The sequence below is a fragment of the Zychaea mexicana genome, assembly GCF_025766255.1.
Source record: "Zychaea mexicana strain RSA 1403 chromosome Unknown BDB00scaffold_66, whole genome shotgun sequence".
In the NCBI taxonomy this organism is placed as follows: Eukaryota; Fungi; Mucoromycota; class Mucoromycetes; order Mucorales; family Lichtheimiaceae; genus Zychaea; species Zychaea mexicana.
Window position 1 is genome coordinate 94010 of NW_026516729.1, and position 24658 is coordinate 118667.

Below are 24658 nucleotides of genomic sequence, written 5' to 3' on the forward strand. Positions count from 1 at the left end.
TAGTATTACGCGCGGGCAATAAACTACATATTAAGTCATAGTACATGAACCTTTTTCTGAACATCACCTTCACTAGTGTCACATTATCCCAGTATAAATATTCGTCGATAGCGGTAGGTTGTTGCTGCACTCGACTTTACCACGCTGTTAGGATCATTTTGCTATTGTTTTCCGTAGAGGTAACTTTTCATAAATCGATATTTTTCGTCGTAACACCACAAAATAAAAATTTGCAAAGGTTATATCAAGAAACACAGTATGTTCATTGGAAAGTCGAAAGAAAAGAGAGAGAGAGAAACACAGAGAGTTATAATAATGGTGGTCATGTCAGATATGCATCTCTTTTATCCTTCCCAATGGACTAGATGAAATGTTATATGTTTGATATAGCCATCAGTAATCGAACGAAACAAAATTGTTCCTTCCTGTCTAATATCTTACCTGGTAATTCATTGCCGGGAACAAACATTCGTTCCACACCATCCTTTGTAATCACAGCCAAACGAATCACACCGCCTGATGAACCATCTCGCGACATTGCCAACGATAATGCTATAACCCGAGCCAATTGTTAGTAGTGCATGCAACCTCCCGCTACCCTCCATCAATTTAAGAGCCAGATGAAGCTTACAGTTCTTTACGAATTCGACACATTCATCCTGAGCCATGTTTTCTTTGAACTTTGAATCGCAGTAACCGTAAATGTATGTCGATCCGGAGCCTACATATACATAGTAAGTATCCTTGATGTTTCTGGCATTCCCCCAACAGTTCGTACAAAATCTAGAGATTCATTACCTCCAATGGCGAAAGGCTGCTTATGCAAAGAACCACCCAAAGGCACGTTGTATACTGCAGGGCCGTTCTTTTCATCCCAGCCAGCGACAATAATGCCCGCTGTCAACATATCCTTGTTCTGATAACAAAGCTCCTGGAACAAGGCCGAAGCCGTACGCACAGAAGGCATTTGGTTTTCTTGAACGCTAGTACAGCATATATTATTCTGATTTTAATATTTATGCTCCTGGACCCCTCGAGAAACCCCCAAACTCAAATTTGTAATGGTATGCGTATGCGTGTTACCTGTATAATTGCAAGTAATAGTGCACAATGTCGGCTACTGCTTGGGTATCGGCGGCAGATCCAGATCGGCAGCAGTAAATTCGATCGTGGACTTTGGTCAATTTATCCGTTACTCGATTGGCAATGTAAGCACCAGTGGTTGTACGCGAATCAGCACCAATAACGACGCCATCAGCAAAGGCAACGGCCATAATGGACGTCTGTAAAGTTTCATGTCAGCATTTTGACTGAATCAGTTTTAAGCTTTTTTATTGTGTTTGCCTCTTTTCTTCTACTCTCTTATGAAGAGGTACTTACACCCAAATTGACTTCTCCGTTCTTCATTTTTGTTAGTTTTTGTGGTTTTAATCAGGTGCAGAATATAACAAGTAAACGCGTCAGCGCTTCTCGAACTGACTGACGAAGCTGCAAAGTGCGGAGTTACTATAACGCTGCCAAATTTAGGCAATCAGGGTCAGACAGGTTGATGGATAGTAATGTCTCAATGCTGCAACATATATGACGAACAGTCATTAATAGTATCTACTATACCATGAGCAATGTAGTAACTTTAATTAATAGTTACAGGGCTATAACCTCAATATAGGCGTTAAGATACGAGGTATAACACCACAGGTATTAGAAAAGTATATGTAGCACTTTGAAGGCGACTTTTTGATGATGTATATAAACCGCCGCCGTGGCTCGTCACAGTTTCAACGCTACAAGGTTAATCAAGAAAGACCAAGTCAACATAACAACTGTCATGTAATGAGTAATCGCTCGAGACTCGACGGATTCGAGTCTCTAAGAAAGACTTATATGTTCTAAAACATCTCTCAAAAATCATAGCACAGTGTATAAAGTTGCAAGAGTTTCCAATTATTATAGATTATATGTGAGTAACTCGTGCTGTGATTGATTTGTGTCTTGTTTACTGAGCTTTACATTTTATGTAGAAAGTATAAAGTAAGTTAATAACCTTTAGTATGACCCGTGCTGCGTGACACCGCTGATCTATGTTAACGTGTTCATAGTGTTATGTTCGTATCATCTACTTTTTGTTAATTTTGATTTTTTCTTGACTTATGCGTCATATATACTATAAGACTTTGCTTAGTTATTAATATTCCCATTCCTTCAGCATGGATATATACTTCTTGTTCTGTAAAGATGATACACGTTTTTTTTCGAGGAACATTTAGATTTTGTGCTTTGTCTTGGGCTTTTTTGTCTAATTGGTTTATCGAGGGCTCCAGTGAAACTGTTACTGCGTGCCGTTTTCTATCATCTACTCACTATTGTTCATTTTGTATGATTGTTGATCCAGTGATGGCATGTGATTTTAACAAGGTAGAAAGGTGCGGTTGGTCACGTTACTCTTTTCACATATCTGCACGTGACATGTAATCAATCTTGACGGTGATACGCAACTGACACAAGTGTATCACATAAAAACGGGTGCAATAGGAATAAGGTACACTAGGAAGCAAAAGACATCATTACTAATATTTTTTATCTTACTATCTAGCATCAGAAATGATCTAAGCCATTTTTTTATATTCTAGAGATCATATTTATATATACATACAATTTTGTATCGTTTTTAAGAGCTTTGCTAATATAAGAGAAGTGGAGAAAAGAACAGGTGATATAGGTGAACAGAGGGTGTTGATAGGTTGGGAGGGTGGGTGGGCGTAAAAGAGAAACGAGAGAAAAGAATGATGGTTGATAAAGTTCTCTGGTAATTGATCTATGCCTTGCCAGCGGCAACCTTGGCCTTGCGGGCACCAGCGAGGACAAGAGCCCAGACAGCCCAGTCAAAGAGCATCTCCTTGGCCATGAAAAGGAAGGCGGCAGTCAAGACACTCTGGACGATCTTGGAGCTGATACCCTTGTACAAACCACCGACACCTTCAGAGGCGATAATCTTGGAGAAGCCATCCCAGATCGAAGTGTAACGTTCATCATTGTTTTGGCTGACCTGCATACGAGACTTGACAACACTACACACGTAAAGAAAACGTAAACCATTTGCCATATTGGGCCAAGCACACGCTATTTTTTTTCTGGCTTGCTTTTGGAAACTCACATGTAGGGATAGGTGATGCCGGTAGCGCAGAGCTTGCTGAAAGCACCCAACAAGAAGAAATCAAGGTTGCTCAACTGCTTCATCTTGGAGACCTTGTTCTTGACCTGCTCAAAGACAGTGTATTGGATGATGGGGTTGATGACAAGGACCAAAGCGGCCATGACACCAGAGTAGAGGCCGGCAAGACCTTCGTTCTTCAAAATGCTCATAGCAACAGCGATAGCATTGGGCTTCTTGGCCTTGCTGTCACCATCAACACCCTTGCGGACAGTAAGACGGGTCTATTGACACGCACAATAAAAAACAAGGTTTGAAATAAGTTCTCTTTTTGGTCTCCTTAATTTCAAACAGCCATCCAGCACGCCAGAGCCGCCACGACCAAAACCATATCCTTGCCTCTTCCCCCATCCCCACGCGCCGCGTTGACAAATAATTTTAAACTTACGTTGACAGTCCAAATGGGATGAGTAGCAAGGACGACAGCTGATCCAGCAATAGCACCAGAAAGCATGGATTCACCAGTGGACATGGGCTTGCCTTGACCCTTGGCCTTTTCAAAGATGGCCTTGACGGCTTCATAGCAGTAGTAGTAGACGCCTGATATATATAAAAAATGAAGATAGCGAGAATAGTCTAATGAGTGTCTGTGTAATCAACAGTTTCCCCGCAATTATTATCTAAAGATTTACCGTTGGTGACAGCAATGCCAAAGACACCCGAGCTCAAACCACTACAGGTTTAGAAAGTTTTAAAGTTAGGTTGTCAGCTCAAAGGCGTAAAGAGGGAGAGGATCCAGAAGGAGGAGGAGAAAAACTTACGAGTAAAGGCCGCGAGGACCTTCCTTGGCAAGAATCTTGACAAAGGCATCGGCAGTGTTCTGAGAAAGGAGTAAGATAGCGTATTAGTCAGTCGATATGTGTATCTTGCAGGAACAGACAACGGTCGAGCGTCAATCTTCAAAATACCTTGTAGGCATCCTTGCTATCGTCATTCTTTTGCACTTGGAGACGGCTGCTAATCGAGACCAAGGGGTAGGTCAATGCCATGGAGACAATGCCACCACCGGCACCTAGTCGACATTAATCACTTTGTTCATGAGCAAATCAAACACTGACAATAGGGAATACCGCAGCTTTTGTTCGAAGCAATAAAAAGTTTACGAGGCTTCATTTAGTTACCAGAGAGAGCATGAGCAACGTTGTCAGACATTGTTTGTAAATGAAGAGAGTGCTTTGTGTCAAGTAAAAAGGGAGAGTAAAAGGAAAAGAGGTGGTATGAAAAGACAGCGAAAAAAGAAGTGTAAATGAGAATTGGTGAGCGTGACGCTTTAGCCGTGACACATTCGCATGTGATACGGGGAGAGGTAGTTCCACAGGAGGAGATCAAAGTTCCGGAGGCGAATCATGCTGACAAAACGCAAAGATGATTTTCCATCCCGCCGAGCGATAATACGCTGGTGATGTTCCCGAGGGCGCTGAATATACACCACCGGTGCATAGCATACTAGGCTCACAGAAACACCACCTTTAGGGTAATCGCGTGATCCCTTTTTGACAAGCGTCAGCTTTCTAAGGTCATAGAGTGCTACATGCTACCTGTCAACGTTAACTAATCGATATCCATATTGCCCTAACGATGACAGTTGTCATTATTAGCAGTGCTGCCAACAACAACACGACAAGGCATCGAAGAAAACGCAGGTAATGTAATTGTTGCGCTATTATACTTTCATGTCTTGTTTCACAAATAGTATGGGTCTCGAAGGTTTCCGATCAAATAATGGAGGAAGAAAAAGCACGTTGAGATGTGTAATAACAAATACACACAGCGGTTGTCAGGTGAGCGGAGGAAATCAGCTCGGGGCCCATTTGTTATCTATCCCAAATGAGTCTGTGCGTGACCCCACATTTTTTTTTTCTTACTCCACAGTTTTCTTTTAAAACCTTATAAACTGCTTGATTGTGAACAGGTTGTTTTTTTTTATTCGTAGAAAGACTGATCAAGCTAACGTAGCTATTAGTAGCTGGATTGGTCGATCCTTCATTAGGCTCTCTAGTAACTGTATATTGGTAAGATTCCAGGTATTAATTTCAGCTTTACATTTTATTATATACACCTGGCTGGAAAAGAGGAAAGAGATATCTTTATTTTCATCTGTTGGTATGATTTTTCTAACTAGAGGTAAAAAAACGTATCGATCAGTATAATGAGCAACAATCATACTGCATTTTGCAAACCACTTCTTGTTGGATTAGGGAGCATACCCTGCGAAGCGCTCACAGATGTGGCGGACGAATGAATGTTCAGAGGGAAACAGAAAAGCAAAACAAGCTTTCTTTATACCTATACTAGTGCGCACATCCTGTAACATACCACCACTTTATTTGTAAGAGAGGTTAGTGCATTGTCGGAAAGAGCTACAGCTTGAATCAGGGTTGAATTACCCAGTTTGAGAGAATAGCAAATGTGCACTTTCCAGCAAATTTCACTAACGTAGACAGTCGTGTATCAAACAAATCGAAGAGGTCTCAAATGGGAGGATGTACACAATAGCATTTGTCCTCTCGATAACAGCTACATTACTGTTGGACTTGAGAACAAGATCGACAAGTTCTCTGCTTTTATATGACCTCTCTACAAAAGCAGCTCTTCTAAAGCTTCAGGTAAAGTATGTGTAAGAAAAGTGCAATCGACGATGTATCGGAACGGCATTCATACGCATAACTTCCATCATACAGTGTAAGCCTTTCTTACTTATGAGAGCTTCATGCTAATACTCATGTAAACAGGGGATCGTGATTTACTATATTAGCGATGCGGCTATATTCACAGTAAACTCATTTTGTTGGTCCTGAACTCTCCGGCTGCTGGCAAATTTTCAAAAACCACACATCTCGCTTACTAATTATCGAGAGCTGATAAATTAGTAAAAGTATCATATACTATATGGTTCTTCTGGTTCTTATAATGTTATGTTTATCAAGCTCTACAAGCGGATGATACATACTCAATATCCGACGAGTGACAACAAGTGATATGCCCATGGTAGCTCACGAGTATGTTGTTTACTTACATCCAATGTTAGCAGTTCTGTTCAATGGTAACGGTAGGTAATTGCTTTTTAGATGGCTTTACAACAGCAACGACTTATTTCAAGATGCTTAATATCATATACACATCAATAATTTCCCCGCACAGTATAATCAGCTTCGCATGAACTAGCCACTATAACAGCCCCTTGCTTAACCGGAGGCGGCAGCTTCATCCGCCATATTCCTTTTACATTAGGATATAATATTGTGAGCGTATTATATGCGATTTACATAAATCATAAACACACGCACACAGTGTACAGAGTATCTGTCGGTTAGCCAACGGAACACATCGGCTTCATTTGACTCATGTTACCAAATCTGGCTAACGAAGTCACGTTTTTTAAAACGGGATTGCCAGAAGCATCCATTTCGGAGAAGGGAAGCAACAAAGCAAAGCGAAAAGACAGCCTTTAGGCAGCAACAACATAAACTTGTATTACATACACTATGGTGCTGTCACGGGCAGCTTGGAGAACAGCAGGCATTCATGCCGCTACGATTGAAGCCGTTCATGGCAGCTTAAAGTCGAACATGGCTGCTCATGTTAAACGACCCGCAACGCGTCGGTTTTTCTATACAGTTCGAGGTAAATTACATATTACACATACATGTTCGATCGACCTCCGCGATTCTACTATTTGTGTGCATTGCAAAGTATTAAAAAGAACTCGATCTGGTTACATTGTGTAGGTACCAAAGAGGTATGCGGTACCATTCCTAGCGTTGAGCGTCAGAAGGTAAGAGATCTATATATCTTTTATATACACAAAAGGAGTTTCGGGTTATTATAATACCTTTGCTTATGAGTAATACATAAAAAATAATAGCGTTGTTTCCATGCTTCAGGTAAGAGTTTGACGATCACTGTGTTTGTACGAAAAACAAAATATATTGACTGTTGAATATATATGTAAAAAAGCTCCACAAGCTGCAGCCAAGCGCGATCCGTATGAAGTTTTGGGCATAAGCAAAACGGCATCGCAAGGTGAAATTAAAAAGTCGTATTATGCGGTTCGTATTATTGGCGTTGTCCTTATACACATTCTATATGTAAGCTGTTTACTTACATAATATACCATTGAATTTTTTTAGCTTGCAAAAAAGTATCATCCGGATACCAACAAGGAAAAAGATGCTCGCGAAAAGTTTGTGCAGATCCAAGAAGCTTATGAGATCTTGTCGGACGAACAGAAACGCAAGCAATATGATCAATTCGGATTCGGGTTTGAAGGCGCTGCAGGTGCAGGTGCAGGACCTGGTGGATTTGGAGGAGGACAAGGATTCCCCGGCGGATTCGATCCAAATGACATCTTCAGTCAGTTTTTCGGTGGAGGTTTTGGCGGAGGATTTAACGGCGCGACTGGCGGTATGGGAGGTGATCCTTTCCGTAATGTACCAGGCGAAGATATTCAGGTACTCTAATAGGGAAATTAGATTCATATTTATTTCTGGATCAATTTAAAGTGATTGCTGCTGGATATAAGCATGCATACTAACCATATATTTAAATGACCGTGTTTGTGGGGGAAACCAGACTCCTTTGACAATCACATTCATGGAAGCTGTCAAGGGTATTACCAAGTACGTTACTGTCGATCGAGTTACCAAGTGCACAACATGTCATGGCAGCGGTATGCAAACAGGCAAGCAGAAGGAAACGTGCGGCGTTTGCCGTGGTTCTGGCGTTCAGGCTGTGAGCATGGGCGGTTTCCATATGCAAACAACTTGTACATCCTGTGGTGGTACTGGCTCAAGTATCCCTCCAGGTGCCGGCTGCCGAACATGCGACAGCGTAGGTAAAGTACGAGAACGTAAAACGGTGCAAGTTAATGTACCGCCAGGTGTGGATCAAAACTCGCGAATTCGCGTACAAGGCGAAGGCGATGCACCCATCAAGGGTCAAGGGCCTAGCGGTGATCTTTTTGTCAGCCTGAATGTAAGTTACCGCAATAGTTAACAATAAATGTATTTTTCATATCTGTAGTTACTAATAGCACCGTACATACACCTCTTCTCAACAAAAAATGGTTAACCCTATAGATCATACCATCATCTGTGTTCCGACGACAAAACTATGATATTTTTGTCGATGCCAAGATTCCATTTTATAAAGCCATGCTGGGTGGACGCGTCCGAATTCCTACGGTTGATGGCGATGTTGAATTGAAGATCCCCTCTGGATCACAGCCAGGCGATAACGTCGCGTTGCGCGGTAGAGGTATCCAGCGTTTGCGCGGCTCCTCGAGAGGTGATCAGATTGTCACACTTAAGGTGGAATTGCCACGGTATGTCTTTTTCTTTGTAGATGAAAAGAATCATCTGGGACAGGATATGAAAAAGGATTTAACCGTGTTATATGACATATGTGTAGATCGCTACGTGGAGTTCAGCGAGAGATTATTGAAAAGTATGCTAGTTTGGTTGATCCTGAATACCGCAAGGAAGACCCTCCAGCTCCTCCTGTCGATAGTAATAACAACAACAACACGCCCAACACACCGCCTCCATCTCCTCCACCAAGTGATGATGGATCTAGTGACGAACATAAGGAAGGCTTCTTCAAGAGCGCGTTTGACAAGTTTAAAGATAAGTTCGCGCACGAGGATGACGATAAGAAAAAGAAAGATGATTAGAATTTTTGTTTCCAATTTGTAAAATATATACATTACCCCAACCAAGATCGTTTCTAACATAGAGTTATCACAAATAAAAGTTGCACAGAAAAAAAAGGCAATAAATATACACGTCTGTATGCTTACTCTCCCGAAAAATGATCACTTTGAATGTAGTATAATGGATTGATGTGCGTAGGAGTCTCAGCGGAAAGCTTATGCTTTAAAAGCAGTAATTAGGGTAACATACGTTAATGTAGGTTTGTCGAGTGTGTTTATGGAGTTTGTCACATACTTTTCTATGTTGCATACAGTGTCTAATAAATAGCCATAAGACTCGTTAATAAGTAAATGTATATCAAACACGTAGATACGGACTCAAATGGATAGGGTAATATGTAGGGTGGTACCGTGCGTTATTATAAGGCATGCTTGAGTTTGTGAAACCTCAGAAAAGAGATCGACGCAAAAGCGGAGTCGCAGGGCCTCGGTCTCGCTCATTTGAACGATGCATGGAGCCATATCACCGGTGCAGCAGTAACAACAGTAATCATAACCATCAACACAGCATACACCATCATGCTTCTACCATGAACAACATGGTCGACCATAAATCAAAACGTACCTTCTATAACAGTAACAACAGCGGCAATAGCAACAGCTGGATATTCTTCTCCCTTCTTTTGCGTAGCCGAGTCTACATTCATTGGCGAGCCGGATTCGTTCTTTTGATCGCCATTTGTATTGCAGCCATTATCATTCTCACTTCACCAACCCACTCACCCATTGCCATTCGAGATTACGACTCAGTGTTTGCTTCCATCACCAATCGTCGAGTAGCGTCCAAATGGCGAGGATATTTGAACCGCAAAACATTAGCATCACCGAATCATCCCAAACGTAAAGACCTTTTTTCTTCTTTCAAAGCTTTTTTTATATTTAGATAAAAAGAACGGTCGACTAATTTTATTTCTCGAGATATAGTTTATTACCCTCGACAATGTCCTACTAACAATCGATCATGCGCCAAACTCGTTCCATCGTTTATATTTGCTGGAAGTGAGCTTTCAGGCACAACATACATCTTTAGTACCTTACAGACACATCCGCAAGTGATTGGCACAGTAGACCATCAAAACTCAGGCACCTTGTTTGATTCTGACGACGAGGCATTGTTCGAGGCATATCTTTCGCAATTCCCCACCTTACAAGAAGAGATTCCGTTGGATGAGATCGTTGTGGCCGGCGAACATGCTCCCCAATACCTGTATCGAAGCCATATTGCTGCACGGCGGTTACGCGAACTGTTGCCACATGTCAAAGTAAGTTTGATAGTCAAAATTGAAATTGAAACTTTTTTTTATTTCGTGGTGATTAGTGATAAAATGTATAGGGCTATTGATGATCTCGAAACTAAAATCATGTGTAGCTTGTGTTCATTTTACGTGACCCAATCGATCGAGCCTATTCCCAGTATTTCACCGGTGCTGGTAAGGAAAAATCAGAGAAGTCAAAGAATTCAATATTCTATTCGATTCCTAACATATACTTAGATTTCGAAACGGCCTCATTCGAAACACTGATGGAGACCGAGCTTGATATATTACGACAATGCGGGCATACAACGACTGGATGGGAAGGATTCGTTCGGTGCCATGAAAGCAATGAAATCCGTGGTATGTTTCTCTTATTAATCTAAATCGTTAGAAATGCCAGAATTTGGTCGTTTCTGGCTAATTATAGATTTATACACACACACATACGTTATACGCCCCAATCACTCTAGTTGCACGCGATTCGTCCTTTAACAGCGATGCAACCAATTGCACCGAGGAATGCGATATCACAACAAGCAGTGCTGATGAAAAAGCAGGTCTCGACTCGCTTGCACGAGGCATGTACTATACTGCCTTGCTGCCGTTTCTCGATGAATTCCCGGCATCCCAAATCTTTGTCAAACGCACCGAAGACTTTCTGACCAACCCATCCGCGTCGTTCCAACTATTAGCCCGTTTCCTTGGCATCGATCCAACCTATTTCTCTGAACGCAATTTTTACAAGCATTATGGCTTGACGGAATCAATGCTGTTTGGCAAAGATACTGTGCCGCCACCTCCTCCATATTATCAAGCAAATAATAACGGACTTCGCCATCATCATTTGCCATCACAACAACAACAACAACAACATGAAAAAATCAGCGCGCTCGCTTTGGAGGATGGATTCGGTGAAGCAAGCAAGGATGGCGTTGAGGATTCATTTGACTACGATGACTTGCCGAACTTTGTTAAATCGCCTTCGGATATCCCTATCTTGGATCTAGGAACGCGGTACCGAATGCAAAAAGTTTTTCGACATATGAACCAGCGACTTTTGGATCTGTTTGAACGCGGCAGAGAAGATTTTCCTGGCTGGGATTATGATGTAGAGCGTGGCTAAAGATTCGAAAATAGGGCCTTCATGCCATTTCACCTCCATCACCCCCTCCATATTTTTGCCTTCCTCGCCCTCTTTGTACATTCTGCATTCTTCTTCTTATTGTTCCCTACCCGTGGCAAAATCAAACTTCATAAGTACGTACATACATACATATTATTAACATATTATTAACATATTTTATTGATTATTTTACTGTTGTTTTATATGTTTAATCTACTGTTGTTGTTGCTGTTGTGCAATATATTCTCGTATCCACGTCGAGCTAATTTTTAATGCACCCATATCCTGTCCATTGACCGAAGCATTGTCTGAGGAAATAACATCAATAATCTTTAATGCTAATTGAGAGTAGTCTCGCTTTGCACGTTCCACATTAACAGCGTCACCACCCTTTTCTGTTTCTTTGGAGACTACTATTGCCTGGAGTTTTGGATCGGTGATCGTCGGCCCGTATGGGTCTGAAATTGGCACGACAACGTATTCAATACCGCGACGGATAACATGCAGGAACCGCTTTACATTCTCAATACGAGATTCAGTCGATGCAATAAGTTCGCGGTGCTTTTTGGATACGAGCATGGAGTCATCTACCGATACAATCGTATTATCAGTCATATATCTCAACGATACGTGCATCGGCTCTTGCTTCATATATTATATGCATTACCAGTGACGCCAACAGTAATGCTCTTCTTTGCCAAAAGTGCCGTCATGGTGAGCAAGATTTTGTGGCCGGCATGGATGTGATCGAAAGTGCCACCAACTACGGTGTGATCGAATATCTGATTATTGTCATTGCTGCTATTATTTGTTGCTTGTTGTTTCGGATTTACTGGATTGTCGAGAATAAGCTTATGAACAGCAATAGCAATGTTTCTTTGTTGATTCCATGCATTGACTTCGGATACGTCTTTGTTAAAATACAAAATATATTTAATGGATTTGATATATAAGATCATTGATACGTCAAGGGGGACATGATAGAAAAAAAGGTACCTTGTTCAGTTGTGAACGCCAGCGTCACTGCACACTCGAGTCCTACTGAGTAGTTGCACCAACCGTCGAAGACAATCGTACAATCGAATAAAGGAGCATTGGCTGCATATGTGACATTGAGCTGCGTTACATATAACGAGCACAGGAGCGCCTGTAACTGATGCCATTGTCCGTCTATGGTGAACGACGACGTGTCTGGAAATCGTACCAGGATGAGGAGTTTTCCGACTTTTTGCCGCAGTGATTCCTGGACAGCTTGCTTGACAAGGGATTGGCGCGAAGCATCGATTGGCTCGAGTGATGGAAGTGGTAATAGTAATACAGCAGTCGTCATTGAGAAAGTGAGCTGCACTTCGTGTATAAGGAAGGGGCGTTTTCGTTCGTGTATATGCACAAAAAACCTTATTAAAGCCAGCACTACCCACACTCCAGACTTGATTGACTAAGCTGGCAAAAACACTTTTAAGAGAAAATTCACGCCGATAACTTCTTTTGCTCTTTATAGACTCCTTTCTTTATGCTATTTCGTCAATCTATCTCTTACTTTTCTTTTTCTATGATCATGCATCATAGTACACACATCACCGTGCTGTTTCCTCTTGTTATTATCGCTGCAATTATCGCAAAAAATAATACTGCACGATCACCGTTCACAACAATTGCCCTAGCGTTCTCACGATCGGCAGATCTGAAAGCGGACAACTGACAGGCACATCCATTGCGGTCAAGCTGCAGAGGACACATACATCTACGCTGTCACCACACTGGAAAAGTCGCGTCTGCGCTCGAACGAGCTGTCAAGGCCGCAAATGCAATTATGCAGGTTTGGGTGCACCGGCATCACTTGCCGAATTTTTATTTCACGACGACAATGAGAATCTCGATTATTACGACATTTCCTTTGTCGACGGATAAATATACCCCTTGCTATCGAGCCTGTCAATCCTATTCCAACATAAAGAGCATCATTGTATTCGACCGGGTTGCCCTGCCTTGCCTTTATGTCCGCCTGGATTTGAAGTTGTTAACGAGCATAATTTTTGTCGATGGCAGCAACGTGGTTGCTAATGATGGGGAACTGGGAGGCAAGGCTTGCAAAAACGTATGCTCGCCTTATAGCACGGATGAGCACCGCTGCACGGGCAAGTTTAATGCCTCGGAGCAGCAGCTGTAGTGCGAGTCCTGATGCTGATTTTGATAGAATACATATTTGTCGTCTATAAAACTATAAGCTACCGTTAGGACAAAAAGTTAGTCTGTAGCCATTGGAGCGACAAGCAATTGTAAAAGTCGCATCATCGTATACGCGTAAGAATATAAAATTCATAGCCAAATTGTTTTTCTATATGCCTAAACTAAATGAATGATGATCTCAGTAAAAGTGGTTTGAGTTTTGTGATCTCTCTTGCTGTGCGACGAGTCATAGATGCAAACGCACTGGCTATCGAGGTATGGGCAGCGAGTAAAGCTTCAACAATATAATGACTGAAAAAATGTGGTATTAAGAGCCGGTTTAACCGGCAAATTAAAAAGCAGGCATTGTGAGGCCAGAACAGGATGTCTACGTCCTGCATTCCCGCATCGTTCACAGAGGTCGTGCACATTTGACCAACGAGACAAGAGTCCAGTTGCGTTATAAGAAGCCCCACAATATTTAAATCAAACGGTAGCCATTCACGTTCGTAGCAACGTCTTCGCTTCGAAAACAGAACAATTGAACAGCACTATCACCACGACAGGACATTGGACTTCTCAACAAGAAAAAGCGAGATGTTCAAAGGGTGCAGGAATGGAGTGTGCTAACCCGCATTGCGAGTTGATAATCTCAGTTTTTTTATCCTTTCTACTTTTTGTAAACCGCTTATTCACTGCTCAGTTGCATAGCATTTAAAAGGCTAACCAGTGTCATTTGCACTTTGTATGGCAGCTGGCGGCAGATTTGGCAGGCAGATTTGACGGCAATCAACGCGTTTGATTTCATTTGAGCTCTTCCACTCTTCCTTCCTTCTGCTCGTCCCACTTTCTTTGGTCGCTGTCTCAGCTTCCTTACTACTCTCGTGTGTCATCAAGTTACTCGTATGTAGGCATAGGTATTTGATGTGGATGGGTGGTAATCCGTTCGAGTTGCAGTGCACGCCCCGCTGCAGCGAGTCTAGGTGGAACGAGGGCACGGATGAGATGCTAAGGTGTCGCCTTCCTCGTTGGCGCATCCTGGAAACGGATGCTACTTTTTCCATGTGGCATGCCGGCTAAGAACACACCAAAGTGTTATCTGGCTTTTTCTATGAACTATTATCATCTATATTTACCAAACAAAGATTCATTGTTTTCTTGCCATCCTTGCTCCTATTGATACATCCTTTGTTGCGCGTTTTCTGATCAAACCATTCTCTCCCTTTTACTTGAGCTGTTTTTGTCGGTGGGCCGAGGCGGTGATATGAAATTATATATGATCTCACTGGTATCATCCATCTGTTTGAAATTTACCTACTGCCAGCTGCATGCATATTCAGAAAAATATCGAAGCTTTCATGAGTCCTTTAATTCAATCGTGAAATTTACCTATCCTTTCAATGAATAACCTCAATGCTGATCTTTCGACACCGCAGCAACCACACTCACTTTTGAAAAACACCTACCCTTTTCGTCGTACCAAGCAAGGATAGAGTTGTCTCAACTTCTTGAGCTTATAAGAGTGAAAACATGCGGTAATCGCTTGATTCGCCGAAATGCCAGGAATATCGGTGCTTCCATGTTAATAGCATGTTGTTATCCGATCATGCAAACTTTGCGGGAAAGTCACGGGGGAGGTACTACAGAAGCTGGAGACGATGCATGTCCTGGCGCACAAGAGATTTTTTAAACCTCTGAGGATTACCATAAAAGGTTCAGATTTCCTTAAGCAGTTGGCTACAGGAAGCGCATTTGTTGGAAAAGGCTTGTTGTAAAAGGCTTGTTGTAAAAAAATAAGTTGACAGGTGATATTTTTGTACAGCACTGGGGTTTACAGAGGTTTGAAACGCAATAACCTATTACCGGAAAGAAGAGCAACAGCTGACTGTGATGGGTGATTATCAAGATTCCAAAACCACTTTTTTCTTTTACTTGATTATACTCTCGCTCGGTCTCCGGGTCTTCCGTACATGCTATCCATATTATACCTGCTTCGTTTTCCCTTGTTGCTGGACGGAGCGACAATGCAGATCTTCGTACCTGATATACATGTGCTTTAGATAACACAAAATCTGGTATGTATTTCCCCTATCTCGATTTAATTTTCTCTAAGGGACATCATAATCTATGCAGCGGTATCACAGAAGAAGGTCAGAAATGTCATCAACCATCGCCGCGTTTGTATTTTAGCCCCATCTGGATAACAACTTACTGCCTTGTAATGAAGTAAATGTTATGCCGTCATGCTTGATGCATTGATAAAAAATGCCATAAGGTCAAATCCAGAGCTGCCATAAAGGAAGGTGTCACCATAAATACGGTTCCGAGGAAATCTCTGAGCAGGAACCCGCACAACGTGTTTCCTATGTAACTCATAATAGTATCAGATTACAATCCCAGACAGGATTATCATTTTTCTAAACGGCACATAATTTCATTTTGCTCTTGCGCAAGACAAGTTGCTCATGGTGACATAATAAATGATAAGAAGGAGGGAGCTACTATTATTACATCATGTTGTCTGATAAAAATGCTATATAATGACAAACAGAAGCAAATACATGGCTTACAACAAATCAATCATAAATAACCTATAACAAGAAGCGTTTCACTAGTTGCGGGTATATTTAGACCAACATTGAAACTCCCTGATGTAGTGTAAGTATTTAGTATAGTGTAGTTGTTTACTGTTGCGAACCCACCCCACCTCCCAACTCCTCCCATTCAATGCCAGACCACATTTCCCGCTTTTTTCGCTGTTTGTTAAAATTAGTTTAAAATAATAAAGGGGAGTTAAAAGGTACAACGATGGTCAAAGGGGTTGGAACATGAGGAAGCAAACAAGAGTTTCGCTGCTCAGATTAGAGAAGCGAATACGCTACTAGGACTAGGAGAGTGAGATTGTATACATGTATGCGAGTACTAGTGAAGGGCTACATAGTTTGAAATATAGTCTCTCCTTAAGAGCTCTTGGTCACTTTATCAGTTCTTGTGGAAACTTTATCGCATTACTTGGATATCATACGCACTTCAAAACAATAAAAGGATGCTGCAGTTTGAGTTCATGCGAGTGTTTCGAGTGTTATAAACCGCCGGTCACTAGTAATAGTTTTCCACCATTCACACACATAATTCGTGCGCAAACATAACATTTATCAGAGAATAATAAGTAATGCACTGATTGATTAAAAATATACAAGAGTTGGGCCCAGGATCAGTTAGTCATTTAAGGATAGATTGGGGGTTTAGGTTGAGTCGACATTGTCAACAAGTTCCCTTTGATACCCGCGGAATGCCGGGCTCAACTCTTTAAAAAGGTGATAACACTTATCTCTTTACCACGAATTTTTTTCATCTGCATGACTATCTGCCGTGTGCAAATAATTATTTGTATTATCGTGATAGTACTTGCAGCTGTCAGGGTTAGCACCATGGCAACCGGTTCCTGGTTTCCAAGGAGACCGAGTTGGCGATAAGGGTTGTCATGGTAACGATGACAATCTAGAGATAACGAAAAGCTTATTGTGGCGATTGAACTAGACGAAGCAAGAGTTTTTTCTCTTCAGGAGAGAGAAAATATGTTGTTGTCAAAATGTATTGCAAGGGAGAGAGAACAAGGAAGGAAGGCATTGAATGCAACAGAGATTGAGTCTGCCATGTTATAAACAGGGATCTGTGAATCTTTGAACTGGGTAACCTTTTTTTCCGTTTTTCGTATATCCTACAAACTTCCTCTCTTCCTCCCCCCAGTCTCGAAAGTCATGGAAAGAATGACGTTACAAAGGTGCGTGTGTAACCTGCCGGACTTTGCGATCTGAAAAACAAAGTTCATGGTTCCGTTCCAATTTTGGTTTTAACCCGGGCAACCGAGCTGGCCTGCTGGACTGGTTGGCTATTATCAATTTTCGCTGTTATCGCATCCTGCCTTTTGTTTGTTTTGATGTCGGTACCCCACACACGTACACGGCTGTATAGTAGTTATACAACATCTAGGTTTACAGACAGCATCTCTTCTCTTTAACAGACATGCGCTAAACTGGGGCTAGTATAAAATCTTTCCATCAAACATGTTCAACCACACACAAAAAAAGGAGGAGCGAGCGAAAGAAAGGGATGGTGTGATAGATTTCAAGATCCGTATCTGATAAATTGCAAGGTGGATCGCCATTGGACAGCGATATAAATGATCTTTTTTATGGTTCAGAATTAGGGAATACGGGTGTGGGGGATGTTTACGCGCAACAAGGGAGTGCGATTAATTATCTTGCGAGCGAAAGGGTGTGTATGTATGCGTGTTGGGGAGAGAGAGAGTAAGACGAAACGTGAAGGGGGGAGGGAAAAATGGCTGTTATCATGTCGGATGATAGACACTCACACATTAGATTCGCTTTCGCGCAATAGCACACAGCACACTATATTTGCTTTTACTTCACTCCCCCCACTGCCCCCTTACTGGCTGGGGCTCCGTGCAGAGTGTGGGAAATTCGATCTGATGATGCAACTTCATTGGCCGAGATAAAAAAGATCAAAAAATCGAATCTTTTTGCCGGCCCTCTCTTCCCATTTCTTCTTCCTTATCTTTCTTTCTTTCTTACTCTCTGCATCTCTCTTTCCTCCACACACTAACACACATACTTTCTTTCTTGACTATCGTTCTTATCGCTCGTCATGGCTCTTTCAACACAAGCTGTGCCAAAGCTACGCAAGCGTTCGCCCGTCCAGCATGATAACTGTGCGGATTGCTACGAGGATCAGCCCTGCAACTCGTGCTCTGCAGCTGATGCTGATGCTGATGCTACTCCCACTGCTATTACTACAAGTACTGATAAGGTGGAGCAGAAGCAGGAACAAGAACAGCCGCCACAATCACAAGAACAAAAGGTACCTCCACCACCTCCACAACCGCAACAACAACGTCTGATGCGCGTTTATACCAGTGAGGACGACAAGAAGCCATCCTCTCAACAACAATCGTCGCAGCCTCAGCAGGATGCGGTGTGCGCTAATTGCCAAACAACAACCACCCCGCTCTGGCGTCGTGATGCGAGTGGTAAGACGATATGTAATGCATGTGGCTTGTATTACAAGCTCCATCATGTCCATCGTCCAGCAACAATGATGCGCACGGTGATCAAGCGACGAAAGCGCTGTGCATCTTCGACTGAAAAGCAGCAGAACAAATCTGCTTTCCGTAAGCGGTCCAAAACGCAGCATCAACAGCAACAAGAGAAGCACCAACAGCAACCGCAGCAATCCCCAGTGCAGCAGGCACCCTCGCCTCCTCATACCACGATACCTATGGTGGGTGAAGATGTGGAATCATTAGCAACATCCTCGCGGGCATCTACGGCGTCTCCTCCACCGCCATGGCAGCCACAATCTCCGCCTGCAACATCGACAAACTCTTCATCGTGCACACCGCCTGCTTCGCCGCCAGGAGTAGGAAGCGTTGTGTTACCGCCTATTCACGCCCCCGACCACCACCATCACCATAATCATCACCAGCAGCATTCTGCCAATGAGTACAAAGTGCACACAACCTTACCACGGTTGCGGTTCCACCATCTATGCAACAAGACCACAGATGACCTGCGTACTCAACGTCAGGAATTGCAAAATAGAGTGACCAGACTCTCTGCCCTGCTCTCTGAAACCGTCTCCACTTTATCAAAAATCGACGCAGCACTTGCCGAGCCCACAAAGAACCATTGCCCTATCTGTCCACCTTCTGATCATCAGGACCACGAAATCGCTCGATCTCTTTTATCATTGGCTTCTTGCACAGCCTCTAAATCACCACCACCACCAACAGCAGCAGCACCAGTACTTCATGTCCATCAAGAGCGTCCTCATTTACCACCCATCGCATTACCCACCCCAGCGTCACCTTATCATCAGTGACGATAACAACAAACATATAAGCACAACACATTCTTTTCCTCTATCTTTCGGACTACACCCCACTCACCACACTCATAATATACCTTTTTCTCATTAATGTAAATTTTTGTCTTTAAGCCTTATCATAATCATTTATCATTCTCATATCATCATCATCTTCTCCAGCATCACGTTATTCCCCCCCTCCTTGCTTGCTTGCTCTCGCTACTACACTCATGTAACTCTTCTCTATTTCTGTATAAGCTTCCTCATCATTTTTGTTCATACTCTTCTCTTATTTCTTGTTTTTTCGATAATAACAATAATAACAACAATCATAATAATAATGACTTAAAGCAAAAACAAACAACACAAACTTTTTATTTGTTATTAGTCCGCTATGTGTTCTGTGTATCATCCATCTTCTCAGTATGCAGCCTGGTGCGCCTTTTGCGCTCTGCCAGAGGGATCCTCACTGCAGCCCCAGTCTTTGCGAGGGACCCATCTCACCACACTGGCAGTGCACGCTTCTTGAGGGAACCATTGGTCAAACAAGACTCGATACATATACGCCTCTTTGGTTGATGGCGTGTCCTTTGGCCATCGTTCTGCAGCCTTGGCAAACGCTTGATCAGAGACCTTGACCTCGCTGACGTCTTTGAGAGCGTCGATCCAGCCATACCCGACGCCATCCGAAAACTGTTCCTTTTGGCGCCAAAGAATGCTATCGGGAAGATAAGGCTTGACACCCGGCTCATCCGATGTATCAAAGGCTTTGCGAACAATGTACTTTTCCATCCGATCTTGACCAGGCCGTTTGTCCTCGGGACGGATGTGCATGCTCAAATCCAAAAAGTTCAGGTCAAGGAAAGGCACACGTGCTTCAAGGCCCCATGCCATCGTTGATTTGTTGGCGCGCAAGCAGTCGGCATAGTGGAGATTCTTGACACGGGTGACGGTTTCTGCGTGGAACGATTTGTCATCGGGAGCATTGTGGAAGTACAAATAGCCACCAAACACTTCGTCGGCGCCTTCGCCTGACAAGACCATCTTGACGCCCATGGCCTTAATCTTGCGAGAAAGCAGATACATGGGCGTCGACGCACGGATGGTTGTTACGTCGTATGTTTCCAAGTGGTAGACCACGTCGCCCACGGCATCCAACGCTTCTTGTATCGTAAAAGTGTATTCGTGGTGGATGGTGTTCAAGTGGTCCGCAACTTTGCGTGCAGCAAGTAGGTCAGGTGACCCTTCCAGACCAATTGAAAATGAGTGCATACCAGGCCACATATTTGGCCCATCTGGGGTTATTGTACAATTTTAATCTTGCATGAGTAATAACAGCAACAACAACGTCGAAATTCCTCACTATGGCTAGAATTCCCTCTTTGCCTTATTTGGAGTATTGCTTTGTAAACAACTTACTTTCATCGAACCGCGGCTCGTGATCTTTGATGGCCCCCGATGCAATCTTTTGTGTTTCGCGCACAGCAATCGAAGCAATTAGGCTGGAATCCAAACCACCTGATAAAAGTACGCCGTAGGGAACTTCAGCCATAAGTCGCTTGCGGACAGATGCTTCCAACGTGTGTCGCAATACCTTCAAATCCACTGGCTTCTCGGCGGTCTTGTCACCATCCCACCTGTGATATTTTACTTTCCCTGTTAATTTCTTTACAGACAGCCCCCTTTTTTCTCGTTTGCAGCCACTATTAGAATAATTCTCTCCAGTAATTTTACCAGGAAGGATGGAACCAGCGTGTGGTTTTTCCAGTGTCCGAATCATAGACATGACCAGGGGGGAATGCTAATATCTTATCGCAGTCTTCGTTCAATGACTTGAGCTCGGATGCAAAGTAAACAGTACCCGGCATATCCGAACGCCATCCATAGTAAAGTGTTCTATATGCGATAAAACCCAATGTTATCTTGCATTACACTTATACATTGACTTACTGACTTATATAACTCCTTTATAACTAATAATACATACGTGACACCGATAGGATCGCGAGCCGCGATAATTCGGTTTCTCTTGACATCAAGCAACACAAAGGAAAAGATGCCGTCCAAATGATGCACGAGTTCTGTGCCCAACTCTTTGTACTAGTGGTGGCTAGGTTAACATGTATCACTATTATTACATACAGTTTTCCATAACAAAGAAAAGAGCCTTCTTTTACCATGTGCATAATGACCTCACAGTCGGAGTGGGTCTTGAAGACATGGTTCTTTTGTTCAAGTTGAGCCCGCAACTGCTTGTGGTTATAGATTTCACCTGTAGACAACACCAACAACAATATAAGCTGTCTGGCGTCTTCCTTTCCTTTTTTCTTTTTGCATAAAGCTCATGTTTTTTTTACCGTTCACACAAAGCACCAACGATTCGTCGTCGCTAACAATCGGCTGTGCTCCAGAATCTTTTACAAAGAAAAAAAGCGCACGCATGAAGGACTTGCTATGATACGATGGAAAGGAAAGAAAAATGAGAGCCTTACCAATACCAACAATGGCAAGACGTTCATGCGCTAGGATATGATTTTTGATGGTATAGCAGCCAGACCAGTCTGGGCCTCGGTGGCGTATTCTAAAAAGGACCAACGAGTTGACACAGACAGAATTTGAAAGTAAAGGACACAAATAATGGAAGTAATGAATATTACCTTTTAGAGAGAAAGAGTGCCCGTTGACGGTAGTTCTCGACATCACCATCATAGCTGTATATAGCAAAGATACCACACATATTGTATTCTGCTCTTCTTCTTTTTCCTTTTTGCGTTTTTACGTGGAAGAGAATATTCGTGAAAGTTCTCAGTGACAAGGAAGAGATAAATCCGAGAAAAATCCCTGTCTAATTTATAGCGCTGAATTCCATGCTCCCCACTCGTTCTCCTCTCGCCCCCAATCCAACACACTGCTACTTGTTGCGTTGTTATCATTATTACTGCTATATGTTCATGCATGTAAGTAATGTTGATGTGGGAACACTAAAAGATTGAGGTATCCAATCATCATTGATTAAACAGCGAGATTATCAATTGTTGTTGCGCCAAGAGACCTATATTTGGGCGCACATTAATGTATGTGACCATCATCTCCTTTGAAACCGTCTTTTCTTTCAGTATTGGTATTTTACAAAATCGTATGGGTCCGTTGGGACCATCCATCTACTATTACCACTATTCGTTGTAAAAAAATGAACCCCCTGCCTTAGAGAGAATGAGTAACAATTTTTTCTGGTGGGGTGTGCATAAGGGATTATGTGCCGTGCACGAATTGATGATCGTATCAACCAATTAATATAATTTCACATCACGCTTATCTTATCTATTTGGTCACTTCTTATCAACTTGGGAAAAAAGTCTGTGCGATGTAAGCTTGCTACTACAATAAATAATTACTCCCCTCCCCTTCCCCCTTTCGAGGGTAAATGTTTAAGGGTAATTTAAAGAAACAAGGGGGTAGGTAAGGGACTGTTTAAGCTACTGACCAATCACACACAGGGTGTAGTCTCTATCGTTACAAAAAGAAATACTGTTGTTGTCAAGGGAATATTCGATTGGCAAGAGAAGGTTGATTTCATGTGTGCGTGAATATCGGAGGTAATGAAAGAAACAAGCAGTGTGAGAAAAATTAATGCCCCTCCTATCACTCGAGCACCTAAAATTTGTCCATCACAGCTGGTGACATAATTACAGGTTGATCAAGATGATGATGCACCATGCAGGTTATAGTACTGCGTCTTGTGTTATAATCCTACCAAACATCGGGAAAAGCTATATAGTTACAATCTCTAGAACCTATTTTCGTACTTATTATATAAACATACAGATGAGATTTTTTCGTCAAAAAACCCAATTCCATCAAAAATATCGAGATCAATATGTTTTGTCCACCCGACATAGATTAGATATTAGAACTTCTGAATTACAATACGAAAAAGATGCAAATTTGCTATTAATTGTTATCAATAGCCACTTCTGCAAATAACTAGTGCTACTAGTACAGTAGCGGCTATCATTTTACACATAGTAAGGAAAAGCTCAAATCTATACTTTAAGCTCTCAAACTATAAGGCGTAACATTGACAAATACTATGAGATAGCTAATAAGACAGCCAGCAGATATATTTTGATGCCATATGACAAGCAAAAATGCGTAAACAAGGTGTGAGTGTCATGTAGTTATTACACGTAGAACAGATACGAGCCATCTTGTTAGGAAGCTTATCAGCTTATCGAAAATGTGACGACATTTTTTCGTCATGCATCAAAATCTCGTTCGATCCTATCATCCTATGTCGGTAGCAGGAAAGATATATCCGACGTTTTTACTTTGGTGATAAAGAAGCCTGGGACGATTAAATATAATCAATTTCTCAAAAAGAACATCAAACGTGGTGGCGAATCTAAACACGGACAAAACAATACTATATATAAAACCACAATGTAGTACGACGATCTGCGTTGTTTCTTTTCTTTTTCTTTTATTGTCACAACTCAGTATCATATTAATCGCTGGAAAATGTGGCTACTTATTTTATGCTTTAACAACTGTATTAACCACACAATGCTGTACTGTATAAACGCAATAGTCTTTTATTGTGAGTGGATGAATATGTAGTAAAACTTTCAGTAAATTGAAGGTACAAACTCGGATTGCTCGCTAAACTAGCATATAAATTTTCGTAGGGAAGGGGGGGCGTATTTTCTTCTGAGTTCACCTCGTTTGGGGAATGGAACAACGTTGCTGCTACCGGTCGTGTTTATTTCAGAAAGCTTGATAACGAATGATTGCAACTGTAGACATCTTTTTAAGAAAAACTTGGCTAGTTTGACTCGCTGACGTTGGGCCCTTGTTTGCTCTTCATGCCGATGATTGATAGTAACATTGATCAAAGATTGATTTGTAACCTCAATAGCTCCAATTTCACGGAGAGAAGAGAGACCAGTGTTCATGTTGATTGTTAATGTCTGTACATGAGTATCTTGGCATTTGCTTGTATGAGAACAATGATTTTCCTCGAGAAGGGGTAGCTGTAGTCTGAAATATGGACAAGAGTTAGTCCTAAAGCTACAGAGTTGTGTTTTCTCTTCCAGTGCCCTCTAAAGATCAAACAAGGACTTTTTTTACATATTTATCCGGTATTCTCACAGAAATACAAACTGTGTATGTATTAATTACCGATAGAATATACACCAGAGCTATTATTGACGTGAATTGCAGATGACTGCATCATGCCACTTCGCCGGTATCGCGGATCGCGAAATTCGAGAGGCAAAGAGCGTGCGTCCCCACACAGAATCGAT

The 24658-nt window shown here is 42.2% G+C and overlaps 9 protein-coding genes across 9 annotated transcripts; 4 read left to right on the forward strand and 5 right to left on the reverse strand.

Moving 5' to 3' along the window:
- Positions 1-344: 344 nt before the first annotated feature.
- Positions 345-1407, reverse strand: BDB00DRAFT_884036 (proteasome subunit beta type-6; the record flags this gene model as incomplete). The annotated part of the gene is made up of 6 exons (XM_053128292.1): positions 345-361; positions 442-552; positions 632-721; positions 799-983; positions 1084-1283; positions 1381-1407. The coding sequence occupies 6 exons, from the start codon at positions 1405-1407 to the stop codon at positions 345-347; spliced, it is 630 nt and encodes a 209-aa protein (XP_052977051.1).
- A 1137-nt stretch (positions 1408-2544) lies between these two features.
- Positions 2545-4473, reverse strand: BDB00DRAFT_836126 (mitochondrial carrier domain-containing protein). The gene is made up of 7 exons (XM_053124451.1): positions 4333-4473; positions 4120-4223; positions 3973-4031; positions 3844-3884; positions 3600-3751; positions 3155-3435; positions 2545-3068 (listed from the first exon to the last, which is right to left on the reverse strand). Exons 1-7 carry the CDS (start codon positions 4361-4363, stop codon positions 2816-2818), a joined length of 921 nt encoding a protein of 306 aa, XP_052977052.1. The 5' UTR covers positions 4364-4473; the 3' UTR covers positions 2545-2815.
- A 2155-nt stretch (positions 4474-6628) lies between these two features.
- Positions 6629-9345, forward strand: BDB00DRAFT_836139 (uncharacterized protein). The gene is made up of 9 exons (XM_053124452.1): positions 6629-6986; positions 7077-7095; positions 7169-7260; positions 7342-7662; positions 7784-8185; positions 8290-8534; positions 8621-8806; positions 8919-8935; positions 9112-9345. Exons 1-9 carry the CDS (start codon positions 6858-6860, stop codon positions 9114-9116), a joined length of 1416 nt encoding a protein of 471 aa, XP_052977053.1. The 5' UTR covers positions 6629-6857; the 3' UTR covers positions 9117-9345.
- Positions 9346-11486, forward strand: BDB00DRAFT_836149 (P-loop containing nucleoside triphosphate hydrolase protein). The gene is made up of 5 exons (XM_053124453.1): positions 9346-9761; positions 9846-10183; positions 10291-10351; positions 10415-10537; positions 10648-11486. The coding sequence occupies exons 1-5, from the start codon at positions 9374-9376 to the stop codon at positions 11298-11300; spliced, it is 1563 nt and encodes a 520-aa protein (XP_052977054.1). The 5' UTR covers positions 9346-9373; the 3' UTR covers positions 11301-11486.
- BDB00DRAFT_836151 (uncharacterized protein) lies at positions 11487-12746 on the reverse strand. The gene is made up of 3 exons (XM_053124454.1): positions 12297-12746; positions 11968-12210; positions 11487-11887 (listed from the first exon to the last, which is right to left on the reverse strand). The coding sequence occupies exons 1-3, from the start codon at positions 12628-12630 to the stop codon at positions 11514-11516; spliced, it is 951 nt and encodes a 316-aa protein (XP_052977055.1). The 5' UTR covers positions 12631-12746; the 3' UTR covers positions 11487-11513.
- A 189-nt stretch (positions 12747-12935) lies between these two features.
- BDB00DRAFT_768201 (uncharacterized protein) lies at positions 12936-13211 on the forward strand (the record flags this gene model as incomplete). Its single annotated transcript, XM_053119718.1, has 1 exon — positions 12936-13211. A coding segment is annotated over one exon (276 nt), but the record flags the coding sequence as incomplete, so codon positions are not given.
- Positions 13212-13872: 661 nt separating this feature from the next.
- BDB00DRAFT_836155 (uncharacterized protein) lies at positions 13873-14957 on the reverse strand. The gene is made up of 3 exons (XM_053124455.1): positions 14859-14957; positions 14606-14793; positions 13873-14545 (listed from the first exon to the last, which is right to left on the reverse strand). Exons 2-3 carry the CDS (start codon positions 14762-14764, stop codon positions 14192-14194), a joined length of 513 nt encoding a protein of 170 aa, XP_052977057.1. The 5' UTR covers positions 14765-14793; positions 14859-14957; the 3' UTR covers positions 13873-14191.
- A 3004-nt stretch (positions 14958-17961) lies between these two features.
- BDB00DRAFT_836166 (uncharacterized protein) lies at positions 17962-19719 on the forward strand. Its single transcript, XM_053124456.1, has one exon. It carries the CDS (start codon positions 18138-18140, stop codon positions 19368-19370), a length of 1233 nt encoding a protein of 410 aa, XP_052977058.1. The 5' UTR covers positions 17962-18137; the 3' UTR covers positions 19371-19719.
- On the reverse strand, positions 19720-22159 carry BDB00DRAFT_836171 (asparagine synthase). Its single transcript, XM_053124457.1, has 8 exons — positions 22013-22159; positions 21848-21936; positions 21713-21769; positions 21533-21627; positions 21343-21455; positions 21090-21251; positions 20775-20992; positions 19720-20650 (listed from the first exon to the last, which is right to left on the reverse strand). The coding sequence occupies exons 1-8, from the start codon at positions 22090-22092 to the stop codon at positions 19776-19778; spliced, it is 1689 nt and encodes a 562-aa protein (XP_052977059.1). The 5' UTR covers positions 22093-22159; the 3' UTR covers positions 19720-19775.
- Between the last annotated feature and the right edge of the window lie 2499 nt (positions 22160-24658).

What these genes read in the sequence shown, in the direction of transcription:
- BDB00DRAFT_836126 (XM_053124451.1), bottom strand. Translation starts at nt 4,363, where the DNA reads ATGTCTGACAACGTTGCTCATGCTCTCTCTG. An exon ending in ATAGCAAGGATGCCTACAAG is followed by an intron (nt 4,032 to 4,119) that starts GTATTTTGAAGA and finishes CTCCTTTCTCAG; the next exon opens with AACACTGCCGATGCCTTTGT. An exon ending in GGTCCTCGCGGCCTTTACTC is followed by an intron (nt 3,885 to 3,972) that starts GTAAGTTTTTCT and finishes CTAAACCTGTAG; the next exon opens with TGGTTTGAGCTCGGGTGTCT.
- BDB00DRAFT_836139 (XM_053124452.1), top strand. Translation starts at nt 6,858, where the DNA reads ATGTTCGATCGACCTCCGCGATTCTACTATTTGTGTGCATTGCAAAGT. An exon ending in TACCAGGCGAAGATATTCAG is followed by an intron (nt 7,663 to 7,783) that starts GTACTCTAATAG and finishes GGGGGAAACCAG; the next exon opens with ACTCCTTTGACAATCACATT. An exon ending in ATCTTTTTGTCAGCCTGAAT is followed by an intron (nt 8,186 to 8,289) that starts GTAAGTTACCGC and finishes TTAACCCTATAG; the next exon opens with ATCATACCATCATCTGTGTT.
- BDB00DRAFT_836149 (XM_053124453.1), top strand. Translation starts at nt 9,374, where the DNA reads ATGGAGCCATATCACCGGTGCAGCAGTAACAACAGTAATCATAACCAT. An exon ending in AACTGTTGCCACATGTCAAA is followed by an intron (nt 10,184 to 10,290) that starts GTAAGTTTGATA and finishes AATCATGTGTAG; the next exon opens with CTTGTGTTCATTTTACGTGA. An exon ending in CCAGTATTTCACCGGTGCTG is followed by an intron (nt 10,352 to 10,414) that starts GTAAGGAAAAAT and finishes ACATATACTTAG; the next exon opens with ATTTCGAAACGGCCTCATTC.
- BDB00DRAFT_836151 (XM_053124454.1), bottom strand. Translation starts at nt 12,630, where the DNA reads ATGACGACTGCTGTATTACTATTACCACTTCCATCACTCGAGCCAATC. An exon ending in GGCGTTCACAACTGAACAAG is followed by an intron (nt 12,211 to 12,296) that starts GTACCTTTTTTT and finishes ATTTTAACAAAG; the next exon opens with ACGTATCCGAAGTCAATGCA. An exon ending in CATTACTGTTGGCGTCACTG is followed by an intron (nt 11,888 to 11,967) that starts GTAATGCATATA and finishes TTGTATCGGTAG; the next exon opens with ATGACTCCATGCTCGTATCC.
- BDB00DRAFT_836155 (XM_053124455.1), bottom strand. Translation starts at nt 14,764, where the DNA reads ATGATACCAGTGAGATCATATATAATTTCATATCACCGCCTCGGCCCA. An exon ending in AAACAATGAATCTTTGTTTG is followed by an intron (nt 14,546 to 14,605) that starts GTAAATATAGAT and finishes GTGTGTTCTTAG; the next exon opens with CCGGCATGCCACATGGAAAA.
- BDB00DRAFT_836166 (XM_053124456.1), top strand. Translation starts at nt 18,138, where the DNA reads ATGGCTCTTTCAACACAAGCTGTGCCAAAGCTACGCAAGCGTTCGCCC.
- BDB00DRAFT_836171 (XM_053124457.1), bottom strand. Translation starts at nt 22,092, where the DNA reads ATGTGTGGTATCTTTGCTATATACAGCTATGATGGTGATGTCGAGAAC. An exon ending in GCACTCTTTCTCTCTAAAAG is followed by an intron (nt 21,937 to 22,012) that starts GTAATATTCATT and finishes GGTCCTTTTTAG; the next exon opens with AATACGCCACCGAGGCCCAG. An exon ending in GTGAGGTCATTATGCACATG is followed by an intron (nt 21,456 to 21,532) that starts GTAAAAGAAGGC and finishes AGCCACCACTAG; the next exon opens with TACAAAGAGTTGGGCACAGA.